The sequence below is a fragment of the Cydia amplana genome, chromosome Z, assembly GCF_948474715.1.
Source record: "Cydia amplana chromosome Z, ilCydAmpl1.1, whole genome shotgun sequence".
Classification (NCBI taxonomy): Eukaryota; Metazoa; Arthropoda; class Insecta; order Lepidoptera; family Tortricidae; genus Cydia; species Cydia amplana.
In genome coordinates this window covers 9,831,781-9,853,441 of record NC_086096.1, presented here as the reverse complement: position 1 = coordinate 9,853,441, position 21,661 = coordinate 9,831,781, and the positions used below count along the sequence as shown (strand labels likewise).

At 36.2% G+C, this 21,661-nt stretch overlaps 1 protein-coding gene across 1 annotated transcript; it reads right to left on the bottom strand.

Annotated features, from left to right (window-relative positions):
- Positions 1 to 274: 274 nt before the first annotated feature.
- On the bottom strand, positions 275 to 20,037 carry LOC134661599 (sodium/potassium/calcium exchanger 3-like). Its single transcript, XM_063517739.1, has 10 exons — positions 19,764 to 20,037; positions 16,333 to 16,456; positions 14,622 to 14,840; positions 14,043 to 14,179; positions 6,867 to 7,037; positions 6,245 to 6,470; positions 5,913 to 6,032; positions 4,604 to 4,825; positions 3,000 to 3,101; positions 275 to 606 (listed from the first exon to the last, which is right to left on the bottom strand). Exons 2-10 carry the CDS (start codon positions 16,403 to 16,405, stop codon positions 275 to 277), a joined length of 1,602 nt encoding a protein of 533 aa, XP_063373809.1. The 5' UTR covers positions 16,406 to 16,456; positions 19,764 to 20,037.
- Between the last annotated feature and the right edge of the window lie 1,624 nt (positions 20,038 to 21,661).

The window sequence follows — 21,661 nt, the reverse complement described above, 5'->3', positions numbered from 1 at the left end:
GTAACATATACTTTTGAATGCGAACTCTCAAGGTTTATTTCTATTTGGAAAAGTTATCCTGATGGGTGGCAGATACTTTTGGCGCGTTGTTTCACCCGTTACTATTGATCCTGACTGTACTACGCCCTCCCATTATCCTACACAAAGTCAATTTCGGGGCCGACATCAAGAAATTATCTGGTAGGAATGTCGGGTTCGAGTCGGATAATGTTGAATGAATAACAATATTACATACCCACTGTTTACAAACTCATGTAAGAGTTATCAGTTAAGTTTAACCACAGAATGCGACCGCCCTATCCAAGATTATGCCCATTTCGACAAGAATAGCAAAAGTTATGAAAATTACATAAAACACAGCTAGAACACACCCCACTGTTTTCCTGAGAGTATACTTTCCTATGTATAGAGTTATCCAAAGACAAGTGACCGCTACTAATAAAGAGCCTACTACAAAGTCGATACCAGTGGAGTTTATGTACACGACGGCATCCTCGCCTCGCGCGAGCAGCGTCAGCGTGCGGATCAGCCAAGGCACACCCAACGCGAACAAGATGGCCAAAGAGTTGGCCCCTAACGCGTTCGAGACTCCCATACCGCCCTCACCTGGAATCAAAATTACAGTGTGAATAATAAATAGGGGAAGTCCGGGTAAAGCGAACACCCCAGGCAAAGCGAATTCGGGCTCCCAATCCTAAACTATTCGTCTTTGTCGCACCACGCGCCTGTATGATGTTCAGGATCCTTCGCTCTATGAGCGGCAAGCGTCACAGGGAGTGGTCGATGTGAGCGTCGTCGGTGACGAGTCAAAATGTGTTTTTAGTGCAAAATATTCGATTTTGAAAGGTAAGTACATTGTATGTTATTTTGTCTCAGTAATTATCTCGGATTTTATTTCAAGATGCTTCTATTGCTTATTAAAGTATCTTCCTTTTACAACGCATTTCTTTTAAAACAATCTAACGGTTATTTTTTTTTTTAATTCTTATTTTCTTTAACTGACTGAATGGGCAAAGTGGATCGGGCAAAGCGGATAGCGTGTTCACTTTGAATTTATTAGGTAATTTTTTTTTATGATAATATTTTGTTACAGATGGTATATAAATATCAAAAAAAGATCGATAATGGCTCCTGGCTAACAGACGTCATGGAAATGGCTATCAGAACGTGGATTCGCTGTGTTAAAATGTCTTCAGAAATGCCGTGAAGACTTATGCTTATGAAATCAGTGAAAATATATCAAAAGTTACTTGTCACAGCTTTTTCTAATTAATATTATTGAAATTATCTTATGTTGATTAATTTTCACTTAGTTATTAAGTTCACTAAGATTTTATGAGTAATATTTGCTTTGCCCGGAGGCCTGTTTCACTTTGCCCGGCACCCTGGGCAAAGCGAAAAAAATATCTTTTTTTACGTTTTGTTCAAAATTGCAGCAACTATTAAACATTGGAGGCTAGTGTTGTTTTAAATTAAAAGATTATTAAATAAAGACTTATTATTGATACTTTTTTCATTTCTTCCTCGTTACATTTTTCTGTTATGACAAGTCGAAGGTAAAGGTGTTCACTATGCCCGGACTTCCCCTATCAGTTTTACTATAATACAAGGTATTCTGAAAATACAAATTGCCATAATTGATATCGCATAGAGGAAACCCGCGTAAGAAAACAACACAATTATTTAGAGAAGAGATTTTTTTCCTATAGATATTAAACCAAAACATTGTAATAATGATTCAATAAAATGTTTTTGTAATACTTAAACTGTTTTTTCCTTCACTGTATTATTCTTTTTTTATTTGTAAAGTCTGTTCTGAACGAAGTCAACCTTAGCTTATTATTCCCGCGTAATAATACACGCGGGAAATAAAGTTAGGGTTGACGTCTGCGTCTACGTTGACGCGCGGAAGCGTAAAGTCTATTTTTTTATTCCGTAGACTGAAATGACATTTCATAGTATGAGATGACACATGATGTTCATACTATGAAATGTCATTTCAGTCTACGGAATAAAAAAATATACTTAGGTATTTAAACCGTTTAAACTTTGTCTATGACAGATAGCTATGTATTCTGTTAGTCAGTCGTCTGTCTATTACATAATCTGTGGTCCAGCTCAAGTTGTTATTTCGCCGCTGGTCGGAGAAGTGCTTTACCGTAATTCGATTAACCCATTCGGTTACTTAATCGCGCCCTATTGTGCGTGAAATCGTTTGTTAGTACGTTGTATACTCAAGGAGGGCGCGAAATCCAATTATAACCATAGATTGTGGTCAATTGAATCAACAGTCCAACAATGATAAACTGAAGCAGATGTCATAGATGTCACTAATATTTGCTCCGGAGTCAAAGTATGTATATCGTCGCCTAGTACCCATAGTACAAGCTTTGCTTAGTTTGGGGCTAGGTTCATCTGTGTAAGATGTCCCCCAATATTTATTTATTTATATATGAAAGAAAAAGTGACCAAGGGCCATTTGGGAAGTCCGATAATCGAACGAGCGAGCGAAGCGAAGTGAAGTTCTTACATTCAACTTGGAGCACACGGCTGGCTAGGGGCACGTCCCGGCATTTCGATGTTTTTAAGCTGAACTATCAGAGGATAGTTTGATACACAATAACTTAAGTAAATTTGTTCTAATTTAAATTAAATTGGGTAAACGTGTAGTTGAGGACATTATATTTTAGTCATTAAATTATGAGCAGGCTCGATCAAGGGGTTATTGAGCTAGAAGAGCTTAGAAGGCTAAAAAGCTATTTGTGAGGGGTCTTGCTATTCTGGTCATTTTTTTGCAAGAAAGTATGGTCGAATTTGGTATCAAATGAAATTGCTCGGCTTACACATTTATAATAGGTACCTATAGTTTTTAAATTTACAATTTTAAAATAATGATCTAACATTTTATCGAACCGCGAGTTCTCAGTTCGGGGCGAACTACTAGTTATATTCACTCATATCCGACACATGCCAATTATGTCTATTCAGTTTGATCCTACCTCTTCTAGACATGATGAATATAGAACACGCTTCAGGTAGGCACCCCCCGAAGGCCAGGAATGTCATCCCCATGACCGAGTCGGGAATGAAGAATGTGTGACCTGAAAAACACATGAAACTAGAATCGTTTTTTAGTGTAGGTACTAACAAAGTTTGGTACGAAGTAATAAGAAGGAACCCTTATAATCTATTGTCTACTTCCATGCCAGTCTGTCTGTAAAGCTCTTGTGCGCGAGACCGACTTGCACTTGACATGTTATTTCTTACAGTTTCAAAACTTGCAGACTTGAGAACGAATGTGTAAAAAAAATACCATTACTTAAAAAGCTGACAATGATTTTTTATAATTTACTAAAACGGGACTAAATACGTATAACGTTTCGAAGACAACATTATCGTTGTGGTCTAGACTAGATTACATCGTAGCAAGTTCGCAATCTAGAAGGCGTTTTATTACTAACAAGGAAGGGTACCCAACTGTCCGACTCCGATTTGATTTATTTTGATATATGTTATAGAGTACCTAGTCTAAAATAACGGACACGTATTTTTTTTTAGCTGCCCATACTCAACCTGTTAGGAGAAAATGGCCTTCAAAGTACTGAAAATTGACCAAACCTTCTAATTTCTGAGAAGAGACTTGTTAAAAAAAATTGATAATTAATTACTGGTTTCGTTATATGTTGGATGGTATACCCTTCCTTGTAAGTACCTAATGATAAAACCGTTATCGAAAATTATCACTTATATAAAAAAATCTTAAGCCTATGAAGTATATAATTACATTTTAGTCTATAGATAAATAAGATAAGGAATATATCGTTTTCATACTTCGGAGTCTGCTCGAACACCCTGCTACCAGCGAAAGAGATTTGTGCCTTTCTAATGCGAACTGTCATCCTAGGACTTAAATTTGTTAGGTCTAAGCCAGAGATTTGCAAATTACGGATGACCAAAAAAATCCTGGTCTTTTATTCTTGCGACTTGCGTACTTTTAAATTGAACACTTGATTTCCAACCTTAACACAAACATAACAGCAACTCCCAATCTACCAATCAAAAATTAGAGTTAATTAATGAGTGTAGTATAAAATAATAGTACCGTCTATTCAAAAAGGACGAGTCAGACGCTCGTTCCTTTAGAGTTTACTACATTAAATACCGTAAAACGGGGTGAGTAGGTTTCGCGGGGAGAGGTGGGTTATGAATGGGGATAGAAGGTTTGAGAGGGGGGGGGGGTGAGAAGGCATTTTAAGGCTACTGCTACAAAAATAATGTATTCCAATTTAAAATGGAGCTATAGTAATACACATAATAAAAAAAAATCGATCCAACAATCTTCTAAAATCACCTTTGTATGAAAACCCCTCTCACCCCAAATACGAGGCACTACGGGGTGAGGTGGGTTTTCCTCTTTATCGTCAAAGTTATGAAATGGAACTACCCAAAATAAAATAAAAACTAAAATACAAACGTCCGGAACACTTATTATACGTATACACCATTCAGTTTTCATATGTAAAAATAAAATGTTATCGAGGTTTGAATTTTAGTTTTGACCCTACTTACCCCATTTTACGGTACTAAATGCAGAGATTCTAACCTATAACTGTCATGCTCCACGTGACGCAGTAAGAGTTGACTCCGATCCAGATGATGCACATGAAGAAAGCGAACGGGTACCACTTCCGCCTCGTGAACGGCGACGGCACCGTCATCCCCAGCAGCAGCTTCAGCGGCCAAGTGTACAACCACCAACACTTGTATGGCCAGCCTTTCTCTTTTGGGAACCGGAACAAACTCTTCTTAGGTTTACTTGGGTCATCTGGAAAAATAAAACCAATACAAATATAAGAAAACATTACAAAAAGAAAACAAAAACACAAGCAGAGGTAAACAACAGGCGGTCTTATCGCTAAAAAGCGATCTCTTCCAGACTACCTTTGAGTAGCGGAAAATAATAAAACATGTATAAAACATGTGCATGTATTTCAAATATTTAGTACATATACATGGTTGAGCCTTTAATTATGTGGATTATAATTTATGCACAATTCAATCCCAAAATTACCCATAAAAATGTATGACAAAATTTGGCAAAACATTGGAGAATCTATTAAAATTTAGACTAATTAAGGTTCTAAACTATGTTTTTTTTTATTAATACATTTATTGATAACTAAGCGAATATCTATTTGCATTGATAATGATATTCGCCTATGTTATTTAAAATGTGTTATTTAGATTAAGCATAATTCCAATCTATATGCTAATAAAACTTTATGAATAAATTATAAATAAATAAATGCTCATTTTGTTTGTTTAGTCGCAAAATCCATCAATATGACTCATATGACTGATTCTTATTTTTAAAATACCACCACTGCAGATTATAAAACTAAATCAGTCATTGGTACTGGTACCTACCTATTTTTGTACACTAAACACATGCACTTGATGCACTTGTTGCATGAAGAAGTATATATTTCTTTCAGATTGTATATGTAATTAAATAATATGATTTTGTTCTCGATTTCGAGGTGAATGAGCAGCACAAGATCAAAGTTGTGAGTATATCTGCATACATTATGTCTTTTGGGTGCTTCTCTACGCTAGTGATTTTATCATAGAATCTTTCACATGAGAATATACTTAAGCGAAACAATAACGATCTTTGCTCTTTTGTCGAAAAAATAACTAATAGGCCCGTTAGTGTAAGGCCTGAGTGGACGCTCGAGTTGGGCGTGCAGCGGGGCGGGGCATGCGGCGTGCATGTTAAACAAATGCAAGCGTATAGGAGCGGCCTTAGCATACTGTTACTTATTCTGTGGCCTTAGTACACGCTGCTCAAATCACTTGTCAGTCCACTCAGGCCTTACACTTACTGGTGTTAGATATCATAGTCTACCTACCGGCGTCTACATTCTTGCTATCGCCGTTGACGGCGTGGCCGTTCACATCTTTGTCTTCCACTCCTTCTTCCACAGGTTTGTCAAGTTCTTCTGTATTTGGAATGCTAGCCCGCTCGTTTACTAAAAGGTTTATATAATTAACATTATAAAAATAAATTTACTTTCATTATAATATTTGATCGAACGATGAACGTATAGAGGTTCTGAAGGGGCCAACTGATTAGTGATGATTAGGTACCAGTCCGCCGGACGGCCGGACATCGGCCTGTCAGTTAGAACAAAAAGTTGACAGCTCCGAACAACTGTTATTGTGTTTTTGTAAACCAACTTACTGTCTTCGCTTTGACGCTTGAAGCACTTGTTGAATAGCCTGCTAAGGAACATGAACAACCGCACGCTGTTGAACATAAGGATGAAGTAGAGGATGTACAATATGGCCAGTACCAGGGCCTCGTACCAGTCCACCTGGCCATCCCACACGATCACCACCAGAACGCTAACGTTCACAATGTAAATGAGAACATCTCTAGTAACTGGTACAGGATCAATTTTGATTACCTGAAAATAAATACATAATTGACACGCACATATTTTAACTTCACTTTAAAATATCTATGGTACGTATGGTACTTGCCTGAATAGAGACCTAGTTTATTTAAGTTAGTAAGGTAAGTTTTTGGCTGGAATACTGAGATCCGTGGTACTCAAAGGACTGCTAAATAAGTATATGAATGTACTCAAATACCCTAATTACCTAATTAGTAAAGATATATTGCACGCTTGCAGGTCAGCTGTTTTGGCAGCGTGCGGTGCGTGATCCTTTATCTCGGTATTTTATACCACCAATGATTGATTGTCTATCTATCGTATCCTTTAAATTTATCGCATTAGTGCATATTAACTCATGATTTATCATCGTCAAAGCAAAATGACAAAATGAATATGCGAACCCACTCTGATAGCAGCAATGCCGCCGATTGCAGCTACGCCGAGGGCGTTAAAGATGGCTGAGCCGATGATGGTCCCGATGCCCATGTCAGACTCGGCGATAAACGTAGCTATAACGTTAACGAAAAACTCCGGAGCGGACGTCGCCACTGACATGAACGTCGCTGCTGCCACATTCTGAAACAGGCGAAACGGTACACTTATTCGTGTTAATAATCATTACAAGGTGAATTAAGTAAATACCAATCCCGTCGAATGATGATCCCTATGCCCAGTCTTAATTGGTTGCAGGAGGTCTTTGGAGGTTTATTATAAAATACTGGAAGGCACTTTAGTTTGTTAATACATTATTTATTATTTAATTTATAAACTTTATAAACACAACATTACATGACGGCGTTTGGAAGTAGAGTAATTGACATTCTCAAGTTTGAATTAAACATCATTCAAACTTGAGCTTCTGTATTCAAATTAAATGTGTCAAGCCAGTGTCGATTGCATATACACCCTCTACATACCAACACACCCCCTCAATCGACTCTGCTTGAAGCATTAATTTACAGCGCTATTCTTTAGTTAAGACAATATTCCAATAAATAATTTCATATAAGTACAATAACCAGAAAAAAACATAACACATCCTGTATATTTCCCTCATATTACATCACCCTGTATATTTCCAACATATTACATCACCCTGTATATTTCCCACATATTACATACATGTAATCCCCATTCAACAAATACATTACAGTAAATTCTCATTCAACAAGATAAGTACTCAAATATTCCTCCACTCGATACGTCACCACAAATTATCTATAATAAACGTTTTATTCTTCCACTCTTTAATAAATCCTTTATTCTCCTGCTCGACTCATCAACAATAATCCTCTTCTATATTTCCTTTATACTCCCACTCGATTCTTCCATACTAATCATATTATATAAAATAAAACCTTTATTCACCGACTCAACTCTTCAACATCACTAATAATCTATACCTAATAACAATTCTAATACCAATTATAAAATATTAAAATACAGACTTAGAAACAAAAAACTCAAGGATATTTATCAGAAACGATGTAAAATGTACCTATTAAAGGGAATGTTACTCTTCTTCTTTTTTGGTTGATGAGGTTAAATAATGATTCAGTTACACTTTCTACACTTACACCCCCTTAAGTGAATCATTATTAAGCACCCCCTCAATTTTGAATACACTTTGTTTCTAGAATCCTTGATCCTCAAGTTTTCTTTCAATAAGTATATATTTCTGTATTATAATATAAAAGTTTACACACCCTATAAAAAACTTACATACTACGATACAATATAAAAGAAAAACCCCGACATTTATTCGAAATAATTATTAACGTTCACTTTAGCCCGCACTTATACTACATTGTCTACACTCAATAGCTCACATTATCACTAAAACACTAATCTTCGTTGACATTTTTCAAATTTTACAGCTGGTAAACTTTTCGTTAGTATATCAGCCAGCTGTGATCCAGTTGGACAGTATTTTACTGTAATCTGATTCTCGTCGATTTTCTCCTTTAGATAATAGTATTTTACGTCTATATGTTTGCTTCTTTTTCCCATGATTCCTTTCTTCATAAGCCAAATCGCAGACTGATTATCCACTCTCATCTCAACTTCGAGTTTTTCTTTGGTTATCTCATAGATCAGATCCCTTACGAACAGTAGTTCCTTACAACATTCTGCTGCTGCTATAAATTCTGCTTCTGTACTGCTTAATGCGACTACTGATTGTTTTCTTGAGCTCCATGCCACTGGTCCACCATTCAGCCAAATCACAAAACCAGAAGTGCTGCGTCTAGTGTCTGGATCTCCCGCAAAATCCGAATCACAATAACCCCTGAGAACTTTATCATCTTTACTAAAGTGAATCCCTTTTTCTGCTGAACCTTTAAGGAATCGCAAAATTGTTTTAGCATTGTTTAAATCATTTAAATTTGGAGAATTTTGATGCCTCGAACAATAACCTACGTGAAAACTAATGTCTGGTCGCGTTTTATTCGAGAGATATAACAATGACCCTATCATCTCGCGGTAAAGCTCATGAGACTTTGTATCAACTTTAACAGATGGATGTTCTTCTATCATAATTGTTGGGCATTTACATTCTTTTGCATTTTCAAGATTAAATTTTTTAATGATTTTCTCACTATATGTCTTCTGAAAAATTTTAATCCCCTTCTTATCTTGCTTTATATCCAAACCTATATAATTAGTTACTTCATCTAAAATTCTTAGTTCGAAGGATTTTTGAATTGTATCTATTATATGCAATAGATCTTCTTCTCTTTCTCCGAGTACTAATCCGTCATCGACATATACTGCAAGGATAATTTTCCTTTCACCTTCCATGACAAAGATGCATTGATCAAGTTTCATTTGTTTAAAACCCATCTTTGTTAAGAACTCTGTAAACTTGATATTCCACATTAGTGGAGCTTGTTTTAAACCATACAAGCTCTTGTTTAGTTTGCATACTTTGCCTTCTTTGTCATTGTAGCCTTTAGGCACCTTCATATATATACATTCCTTCAAGTCTCCATGTAAAAAGGCCGTTTTCACATCAAACTGCTTCATCTTTAGACCTTTCGCTGCCGCAATTGATAATAGAATTCTTAAAGAAGTAGTATTGACTACCGGACTATATGTCTCATCATAATCTATTTTGTACTTTTGTTGAAAGCCCCTTGCAACTAGTCTGGCTTTATACCTACCATCAGACTTGACAGTAAAAATCCACTTGCTAGTAACTAATTTCCTTACTTTTGCTTCTTGTTCATCCACAAATGACCACGTCTTATTTTCTTCAAGTGATTTAATTTCTTCTTCTATAGCTTGTTTCCATTTGTCCTTTTCTTTTGATTCTATTGCCTCCTCGTAGGTCAACATCGATGCTTCAGTGTCATAATTCATTAAATAATCTTTATATCTATCGGGTAGTCTACGTTCTCTGGCAGGCTGAACTCTTCTATTTTCATTATTATCACTATCATTATTTCGATTACGATTACTTTCAACTCGATTTTCAACTAGTTCAGTATCAACAGGTTCTTCATTTCCATCATAGTATTCTTCATTACTTTCTTCTTCTTCTACTTCTCGGTTTGTTTCACTTTCATTTATTTCAACTTCATTTGTTTCATTGTTATTTGTTTCATTGCCATTTGTTTCGAATTCATTTGTTTCTACTTCATTTGTTTCATCTTCATTTGTTCCACCTTCAATTGTTCCACCTTCAATTGTTTCACCTTCAATTGTTTCACCTTCAATTGTTTCACCTTCATTTGTTTCGTCTTCATTTGTTTCGTCTTCACTTGTTTCACTACTCAATCTTCTCAAATGAATATCGCCTTCTCGAACACTCTCCATATTTCTACTACTCATTCTTTTTCTTAACATTTCACCTTCTCGACCTTCATTATTGTTGACTCTACCACCTTGATTTTCTTCCTGTCTATTAACTTCTTTATTTCGTGTTGTGCCTTCCCTAACCGTCTCTTCATTCTCTTCGAATATCTTCCAAAGACCTCTAATGCTTTCATCATTTTCTTCATTTAGATATATACCTTGCTCGTCTTCATTTATTCTTACATCCCTGGCTCTTACAATTGTTTTCGTTTCATCCACCCATATTTTGTAACCATTTCTGATATAGCCAATCAGAATTCCTTTATTACACCTAACGTCTAACTTTCGTACACCTGAGTTTATTTTATAATAGGCTGTTGAACCAAATCTTCTTATATGCGATACATTTGGTTTGAAGCCAAACCACATCTCAGCTGGAGTTTTGTCTTTACCTTCGGTGGGGCTTCTATTTATTAGGAAGCTGGCAGTTGTAAGTGCTTCGCCCCATAGATAGTTTGGAACACGGCCATCGAATATTAATGCTCTAGTTCTTTCTAACAGGGTTCTATTCAGTCTCTCCGCTTTTCCATTCAGTTGCGGCGTGTAGGGTATTGTTAGATCTAGAATTATTCCTTTAGAGTTGCACCAAGACATTAGATTATTGTTCGAGTATTCGCGTCCATTATCGCATCTTATTTTTTTCACTTTTGAATTGAAATGATTTTCCGCTAAAGTCACAAACTGTTTTATTTTGTCAAAGGCTTCACTTTTAAAAGTAATTAAATAAACGACACAAAAATGTGTAAAGTCATCTAGGAAAGTAATAAAATATTTTTTGTTATCCCAAGTGGGAGTTTCTATTGGACCGCAAACATCCGTATGAATTATTTCCAAAGGGAATTTAGCTTGAATTCTATTGTTTTTGAAAGGTTTTCTAGTCATTTTCGCTTTGACACATATTTCGCAAAAATGTTCTTGATTTGCCCCCCCAATTTTAATACCGTTTACCAATTTAGCTAGACGCGGCACATCCGATACGTGACCGAGCCGGCGATGCCAGATATCGACATTCTCGGAGAACAATACCTCTCGAACGATATTTGCAGAAAATTCTGTTTCATAGAGACCGTTTCTAGTTTTATAACCAGTAAGAATAATATTATTATGTTTCTTTACAGATACCTTATTTCCAGCGAAGAGTACAGATGCACCGTGATCAGTGATTGAACTTACAGATATCAGGTTTCTAGAAATTGCAGGAACATATAGTACATCTTCCAGTTCAAAACCATTTGTGTTGACTGTACCTATTGCTTGAGCGACGAGGTTCTCTGCATTGGCACATCTTATATCTACATTTATATTTTCTGTGGAATTTATGATATCATTATTGTAAAACATGTGGGAAGAAGCACCTGAATCAATTATAGCTCTAGTACTAGTCGTGTGTTTTATTTGTTCACTCACCAGGCTGAACGTACGGCAAAACCTTTCAATGTGTCCCTTCCTATTACATTTCCTGCATATTTTTGTAGAAAAACATTCACTGGAAGTGTGTCCACTTTTATTGCAAATGGTGCACTTTTTATTAAAGCAGAATCTCGCAATATGACCTGGCTGATTACAGTTAAAACACTTCTTTTCATTACTTTTCATGGCCTCTTCTGTTTGTTGATGTATTTCTGAGGGACTACTATCAAATAGCTTAAGTTCTTTTTGAATACGTTCAATGAGAGTATGTATGGTTTGATCAGATTTTGGAGTTACCTCCCATACAGTTCTAAAGAAATTTAAATTAGCTGGTAAGATTGTTAAAATCTTTTGTATAAGCATGTCATCATTTATTTTATTTGTGGTAGACTGTAGTTCGAAACACATATTTTGAAGTTTGCTAATGTCCTGAAGTATATCTCCGCTGAATTTATAGTTGTAGAATTCAATTACCTTTAGGTGGCTGTCTTTTTCCACTTTGTAATTAAAGACAACATCTAACTTATCGAAGATATCCTTTGTAGTTGAGCAATTAATAACATAATGTAAGATATTCTCATCTATTGATTTTAAAATAAAATATTTAGCCTTTGCGGCTTTACCTTTATCTCCGCTGTCTTCTCCAACTCCTTTGGCGTCCAGAAATAATTTTGCTAATTTACGCCACGTAGGATAGGAGGAATTTAAATTCAATTTATTTAGGCAGTCCGAATTCTCCATCATTTAAAATTACGTACGGTTTACTGAAACGTCAAACTGGTTGCTAGCCTTATTTTGTAAACAACTCCGTTGCTAGGCTTATCTTCTGAAATATTTGTGTACGAAAGCTGAATCGTTTTCCTGAAACACTAAAATTACTTATTTTACTTTATCTTGTGGGCTCCATAACCTCTTAATTGGTTGCAGGAGGTCTTTGGAGGTTTATTATAAAATACTGGAAGGCACTTTAGTTTGTTAATACATTATTTATTATTTAATTTATAAACTTTATAAACACAACATTACATGACGGCGTTTGGAAGTAGAGTAATTGACATTCTCAAGTTTGAATTAAACATCATTCAAACTTGAGCTTCTGTATTCAAATTAAATGTGTCAAGCCAGTGTCGATTGCATATACACCCTCTACATACCAACACCCAGGATCGTATTTCCCTAGAGCCATCCGGGCCATGGCCCGGGGCCCCAATCCGCCAGGGGCGGCGTCCCTGACGGATTGCATTTCGTTTTTCTTCCTTGACTTCTGGAGCGGCAAAAATGTTTGGCCCGGGGCGCCAATTTTCAAAAAACGCCTCTGCCTGTGACAGTTTGTTTTTATATGAAGTAGGTACCTAAAACGTTTGTAGGCATTTTTTTTTAAGTTTAGCACATTAATTTATTTTTTCTACTCCAGCACTTAAATGTGTCAATTAAATGACTGACAGTGATATCTAAAGCAATGTCATTTGAATGCTTTGTCTATAGGCTCATAAGATGACTGCTAGCAGTCATCTTATGAGTATAATACAACTGCTTTATTTTTTTTAAAGATACAAGTTCCGATCATCTTGATTGAAAGAGGTATGTTTTCATTTACAATAATAACTCTTTTTTTTTTTTAAATAATAACTCAATTTTTTTTAAATAATAACTCTTTTTTTTTAATAATAACTCTTTTTTTTAATAATAACCCTTTTTTTTTTTAATATGAACTCTTTCTTTTTAATAATAACTCTTTTTTTTTAATAATAACTTTTTTTTTTTTTTTTTTTTTTTTTTTTTTTTTTTTTTTTTTTTGCTGCAGCTGTCATAGAAAAAGTAATGTATGCAACAGCTCATAATTGGTTCTTAAAATTCTCGGGTCTTTTTTTACAAAACTCGACTACGTCTCGTTTTGTAACTTCGACCCTTGAATTTTAAGAACCCTTATTATATCACTGTTGCATAAACTACTATAGAAATGTAACATGTAAGTAATAAAAATACGGTAAAAACACAATTCTACAGTTATTTTCTAAATTAAGTCCAATCAAAAGTGACTTGAAGGAATTTCATAATAGGGATCATCATTCGACGTGAGGGGTATAAGTAGGTACCTAGAGGTTGGCCTTCCCAAGATACGATGACAACAATTTATAATGCGGCATATTGTAAATAATTTTAACAAACGTTTGCGTTAGTTTTGTTTTAGTTTAATTACTGTAATTTAAATTTTTGTAAATAACATTTCGTATAAGACGATATCTTGTAAGGGGTTGTGCACAAATCACGCGAAGTTTTTCCGGCTTCTAAAATATGCTTGGCTTTGTAACTCACCTGTGGTATATTTAAATCCTCGCATATATTTTCCACGCACGGTATAAAGAAGTCGTTGCATACTATAGCCAGCAGTGTGAACGAATACATGCCGAAAATCGCATACAGGATGAACGCTCCTGCTCGCAATTGATCATCTACAACATAAGTTTTAAGAGTTAGGTACTTATAGCTGGTCAAGCAGATCTTGTCAGTAGAAAAAGGCGGCAAATTTGAAAAATGTAGGCGCGAAGGGATATTGTCGTATAGAAAATTTAAATTTAGCGGCTTTTTTACTGACAAGATTTGCTTGACCAGCTTTACAAGTAAAGCAAGAAAAATAAAAAAGATCGCTGTTACTGATTATTTATCCGTTGGCTTATACCACTGATCTCCAAAATGCAAGTTTGTCACGCGAACTAATAAGTCCAAACATCGCAGTTAAAACTTAACTGTATTTAATCACTGAGTTCATATTAAAAGAAAAACAGAAGAAAGTGGAAACTTATTCCTACTACTACTATTCTTTTTTTCTGAGTATATGACATTTATTTTAGTTAATAACTTATTTCTAAACAAATAAAATGTAAATGTACTTGCCGTCAAATAAGCCGTCGGGAAAACTCTCGATCGAATTGCCGTCGACGCACTCAGACTCGGCCAAGACATTATCATAGAGTTCTGTCCTAGTGCGCATCCACGGCGTCCAGTGCCACACATCTCGCTCCTCCGCCAACTTTCTCGACAACTCTTCCTTCATATAAACTATGTCCCCATTTTTATTAACTAACGCTAAATACACCGTTTCGTCAGTGACATCTGAAAAGAACACACTTCCGCATTATTACTAATGAAACATGATTCTACATGGCTGGGCACCGTACGTCGCGTCGTACAAGTGGACTAATGTTTTCACATTGAATCGATAGCCAAATTTTGACGCCGACAACGCAATCACACTTTAGATAAGGCTATGGCTGGTATTTTATTTTCAGGTTTTACTATATTACGCGTAGGATTCGGTACAGAATGTCCAAGCTAGCTTTTTTATCATTAGCATACTTACATATCACCCGGACGGATGTAGGTATAATTAAACTAAAAATTTCGTACATTGACCCGCCTGTTCCTATCTCTAGCGTACGCGCATAATTATATTGCTGTCCCGCTCGCACAGTGTCACTGACTGCCGGCATCATGAGTGGAACCGCAATATAATTACGCGCGTGCGATAGAGGTAGGAGCAGATGGGGAAATGTGCGAAATACTTTGTGCTTAGCGTCCTTAGTGGTTTAATGGCTCCTCTACACGATGGGCCAACGCCGGCCACTCCAAGGGACGCATTTATGCGTTAGAGGGAGCAAGTGATATTGCTATCTCATTCTATCGCATGGCTTCGTCCCTTGGAGTGGCCGGCGTTGGCCCATCGTGTAGAGGAGCCATAAAACGTGAAACGCTGAAAACGATTTACAAAATGAAAAATTCAAAATAACGATAAAGTAAAATAATCGTAAATAAATAATCGCCTGGTGGGTTAGATAAATATATCTAGGTACTTTGTTTTCCTCGGGCCAAACAAACCGTATGATCAGTGTTTTTCTAACCCAGGTAATTTGACTAATTGGTCTTACATATACCGTACGTATAATTATTTAATTAACTTTGAAGGTTAAATACTAACAAAAGCTGTAAAAAGTGACATCCGCTTGTATTACAAGTTACAAGCTTTAGAGAAACGGGCCCCGGGCCCTCGCTATTGATACGGGCGACCCGCCTGTAACCGCGGTGACGTATGTCGTATTCGCTTTATGTTGATGCCAAATTAGGTAACACCACCGAAGATTTATTTATACGTTATAAACGAAGCAACTATTTATACGGGCGGCCATTATGTCCGGACTAATTATTGTCCTTAGATTGATTTTAGCTCTTAACAATTATTTTGTGACTCGGTATTTTCCCTTTTGCTAAAAGCATGTTCGGTCGTAGTGAATCGGGCCGATTATCACTCAATATAAACAGATCGATGAGACTATCAGAAAATCACTCATACTCACCAGCAGTGGCTTAGGTAAGTGGTAGATTAAACGTCACTAAATTTAGCCACTATTACTCTCCAATCATTTATGACAATCTGACTCATTTGACATCGAGATTTTCTTATCATATATGACTCCTACATAAGGTTATTTTATTAGTTTATCCTGAATGACTCAGTTTTCATACTGATAGTCTGTCACTTTGGTTTGAACTTTCACGCTTTTTATATTTTAACATATAATAGTTGATGAAAGTTAGTAACATAACTTACTAAATTCTTCTGTTGCCAAGACATGTGAGATGAAGATGCAAAGAACCGCCGCAAGAAGCTTCAGACCCGGCATCACGGTACCCGAACACGGCCCGCCGCGCCGCCACTGCGTGTCCCGTAGGTACTTTAACAGAAACCAAATACCTACCTACATAATCATAATCGTTTATTGCCAACCATGGTACATATGTTGTTACAGATATTTAAAGTATCACATGGACCCTGACAGGGTATATATAGCACGTATTCTTAAAAAATAGTTCTTAAAGCTACTTAGTTCTTAAAATTAATGCAGTGGGGTGATAATAATTTTGCCATTATAGATTTTGATCTTCCAGGAACTCTGCAACCGAGTAGTAGGCTTAACATTACATAATAAGTAAGGGCCTCATACTCGGGCACACACAACCTATTTTCATATTGGATTTCACTTAATTTTCATACCTATGTAAAATGCTCACTAGAGATTAGGGCCCCGTTTTGAATACTGTAGTTAATGGCTTTTGAATTCGAGCATAGGTACTCGAATAACGGTTGATTAGGCCAGCTACTCTATTAATAATATCCCAATTAGTAGGTAAATATCATGTTACGGCGATAATTTGTTGTGAGTATAGGACGTCGTGACATGTGTGCAATATGTATTTTCAAATGGTAGGTATTTTCAAGTATTGCGCCAGCCTTTTCAGCCGAAAAATCCAGCCAAGACCATTTCGGGCCATGCTCAGTGTAGGGTAATGTAGTTGTCCATCTATCAGAATAAGCGGACTTAAAAGGGGGTTTTTGTTGATACTATGGATAAAATTATTATCTTCGCAGCACTTCCGTCCTACTAAGAAGGGATGACTTTTGCAAAAACTCAGAAATAGCTTATGCCATCATGTTCAATTTGCACTCACGGTTCATAAGTAAAGATGCGACATATTGGACTTACGGAGCCGATACACCGACAGATGCTGTCCTTGCCCGTGTCACAGAATAAATAATAGTACTAAGCCCGTGTCATGGGACGTACGCAGAGACAGAACCCGCCAGGGTGTAAGGAAATTAACTAGGCTATTGGGCTATAGGATAAAAAACCGAACGCCTGCCTAGTAAAACGGTATGTAATACAAATTCGCTGAGGTTCACCCGCCATCCTGAAGCTGACCATGATGGGCCCTCACAAAAAGTGACATCTAGGGCAACTTAGGTATTCTTACTATTATTTAAGGTAAGTAACAGTTCATCAACATCTTATGCTATTGTCGTCCGAATAGTTAGTGATTAATTTCGCGGGGTAATACTTAAGCGATTAAGTAAATAGGTATTGCAACAATTCGACCCTCTTGAGTGTCGCTGTCGATGTCACATGGAATGCAACTTATCTGTGTTATCTTAGCCTCTCATAATTACGGTATTTATATGAATATCGTCTATCTATAATTGGGGAAAATACATAACTACATGACTGTCATTAATCTAAATCTAATTATTTTATTCTGTATTCGTATCGCATCCAAGCAATCGGCAGGCCTACCAGCGTCAATACAAGACCCATAATAGCTGTCGGCTAACCATACCTACTGCTAGACTTATTAAGTAGGTACCTAACTTAAACAAAGTTAATTTCTCTGAGACAACTACCTACCGGTTTACTAATTAACAAAATTTTAAAGAATATGATAATCCGAATAATTTATCTGATAAGACTATCACGAAAATGTGCAACTTGTAATGGATTATTCCTATAGTCTAATGGAGGAATTCGGCGAATATTCGTCAATCGTGATTATGGTGTCTCTTTGATTATCCTTGGGTAGCGAGAGACGCCATCACGAATATTCGCCGAATCCCGATATGTGCGGCAGCACCCTAAGATACAAATATAAATGTATGCAGGTGCATACATAGGTAAAGGTATATTTACGTACAGGTACCTAAATATTGCATTGCCTATACTGGTGGTGTACTTAAATAAAATAAAAAAATACGTAACGTAGAGCGTAAATGGTTTCGTAACTATAACGGTTAATATATTATCGTAGGGTACATATATAACTTGAGGTAATTAACTAATTTTTGTAGAAGATTATAAAATTTCAAATCTGTTAAAACTATAACTTGCTCAGCTCCCCTTGTTAACTAGAAGAGAGCTGACAATCTTCAAAGTACCTACTGATACCGATTTCCGCCTGAAAGCAAATATTATCTTTTAAATCAATTTACCCGACTATGTGCTGCGATAACAAATAAAGCACAATCATTGAAATTTTTGATTTGGCACGAAACGATAAACACACAAAATGTAGGTACGACGGTCTTAAAACCCACACCGGTCACCTGACCTGTCTTTAAATTGGTATGTAGGCTATTCTCTGTCTTCTTCGTCTACAGCAGTGGTTCCTAACCTGGGGGTAAAACTGGTATTGTACGGGGGTAATAAGCTAACCTAATATAACAATACAACAAACGTACACGTTTAAATTTTTTATTACCATTGGGAGGAGGGGTAAAATCAGGTCCCCTAGTTAGTCATAGGGGTGACCGGACTGAAAAGGTTAGGTACCACTGGTCTACAGCATGTATCAAAATCTGGACTGGGTGCGTTGCCAACGTGCAATCGTTAACGCTCCGTAGCGAACGAAACGCAACTGTCACTGTTGCACCAGCGCGAAAGAGTGATAGAGAGAGATGACTACGATACGCTACGGTAAGTAAGTAGGCTACGAACCCAGTCGAGGGCTCGTTAGAAAAAAAAATTGTTTTCTCGATTGGATTAAAAATACTTGCGGTGGGGTAAATAGAATCTCTAAGAACCGGTTTAATAGAGATTAGGTATTTGAGCGTACTCTTCATAATATTACCAGGCCAAGTGGTTAGCATTTTGATGATTTAGTTAGACTACACTGGGCTCCACACAGATGACGGGCATTGCGAAAATTGTGTTTTTTTTAATTCTTGAACTCCAAAAACTTGTTTAAAATAATTGATGTAAGTACCTGACTGGGTCACAAATTTCTATAAAACTGTACAAAACTAAGCTTAGATCTATCAGTCGCTGAGCAAAACCATTTTGAGCTAGCTGACACGGTAAAATACTCGTATGTTATATTTTGCTATGTCATCATTTTTGTACGGGGCACTTACAACATTTATCATAACAATGCTAAGCCACTGGATACAATAAATATTAATATGACTGTACTACGATACTACTTACTATAGATTACGATGGTTCCATTTCCATCGACTACATTTTTTAACTGTTAATGCAAACCGGCTAAAACTCAAATCATTGAAACAAAATGGTATAGACAAATCGCCATTGCTCGATGTTTAGAAATTCACAATTCATTAACCCAATTGTTATGAGGTATTTACACTCTCTTAAATATTGCCACAGTGTTATTACTTATCTGATAATGAAACAATGTCTTTGATACACTTACCTTATTTGAACTGGTGCATAAGTGTTACTAGTATCTGAACAGCCAATAAATTATTTGTTTGTCGATCTACACTGTACCGTTCTCAGAAAACATTCACGACACTGAAAGACAGATATGAAGGCGAGGGGTTTTTAAACAGATAATCTGATTTGATAAGACGCCATCGTAATGATTAGTAGATCCAATTACACATAATTCTGCTATTTCTGCTATTGTGATCGGGCGAGCGACCAATTCATTAACGTCAACCTGTGCAGTTCGCATCAGCCCCAGCCCGCTTCCTACGCAGCTGTATGCAGCAGGTACTCGTACTATATTAAGGTTTCTTGAAGTGATCTGCGCTAAGGCATAAGAAACACTTGATAAGGATGCAGGAGCGCCGTCTAGATCAAGCAAGTACTTCTGTAGTTATGAATGGCGCCATAACCTGCAATGACTGCCGGTATTGCTTTATTGTGGTATGGCCTTACGTTAAATACGTCTTTTGTGATTGTTATTAGGGATAATTTTCCGCTATGTAATAAGAGAAATAGTCTTAAGAAATGTATTGTCACGTTGTTAAACTTAAGACGAAACAGGAGCTGAGATTTAAATATTTTAGATAAATATACCCGTCTCGCTAACGGAAGTGGCTCTTAAAACTAGTGCGATAAGGACAAGGCGAAAAATCCTGCGTAAAAATCTCAAAAATCGAGGTTTCGTACTCGACAGTTTCCTCCTCCAAAACTTAACCAATGGCAACCAATGGTAACCAAATTTGGAAATCTAAATGATTATGAAATTATCTGTGTCGGACCGATTTGATTTTTTGGCTAATTGATATCAGTTTTGAATACCACGCCTCTCATTGCGGCATAGTCAATTAGGCCATTTTGGCCATTTTTGAAGGGCTCTAGCGCCTTAAAAAACAAAAACATAAAAAAAAGCAAAATGGTCCGACACAGATATTGACAATATTAATCTGTGTTGAAAAAATCATTGCTCTAGCTTCAAAACCCACGGAGGAAACAGTCGAGTACGTTTGTATGGAGAAATGACCACTCCTGTTACCTCTTAAGGTGAGATGTGTTCTATAATGCATAATGGCAAATTCATAACAGGTAAGCATACACATGCATAGTTTATTCTAATATTTATACCTTCTACATTTTAGATTATTGAACCCTTAATATCAATTAATATGTATTCTTATCCTAAAAAACACATACCTACTTAAGATTTTTTTTTGTTAAGGGTTTTTTTTGTATGACCGACGGCACATCTAATTCAAATTAACAGTTTATTCATAGTCATAATATTTATTTATATTAATAGTTAATTAAATGAATAGTAGGTACCTACATTAATTGATTGACTACTCGAAATATATTGAAAATTTGATTCGAAATAAACAATTTGAAGTTCAACTAAACATTTGTATACAGCATAATGATTGTTAGTCTTGTTAATTATAGGAATCGACATACAAACTTGAAATATATTGAAAATTTGATTCGAAATAAACAATTTGAAGTTCAACTAAACATTTGTATACAGCATAATGATTGTTAGTCTTGTTAATTATAGGAATCGACATACAAACTTGGTTACGCTTGAGTATTGAATTAAATATATCGATACCTCGGGTCCCTCGTTTGATTATATGTATAACTATATTTAACTATGTATTGGGTACAGATAGTATTGTAAGATCTCGTGAACGCCATACTTTCAAGTTATTCGGAGTATTCGGACAGCCAACACTAAATGAATCTTTGGACCGTTTAATTATACATTATAGTTCGAAATGTTGTGAGGACTGATCTCACCAAGTTCATTTAAATTGACCTATTTCAGCAATGTGGGTCGCTGATCCTCGATTAGTAGCCGCGGCCGGGTGATATCTGTTTAGTTCAATC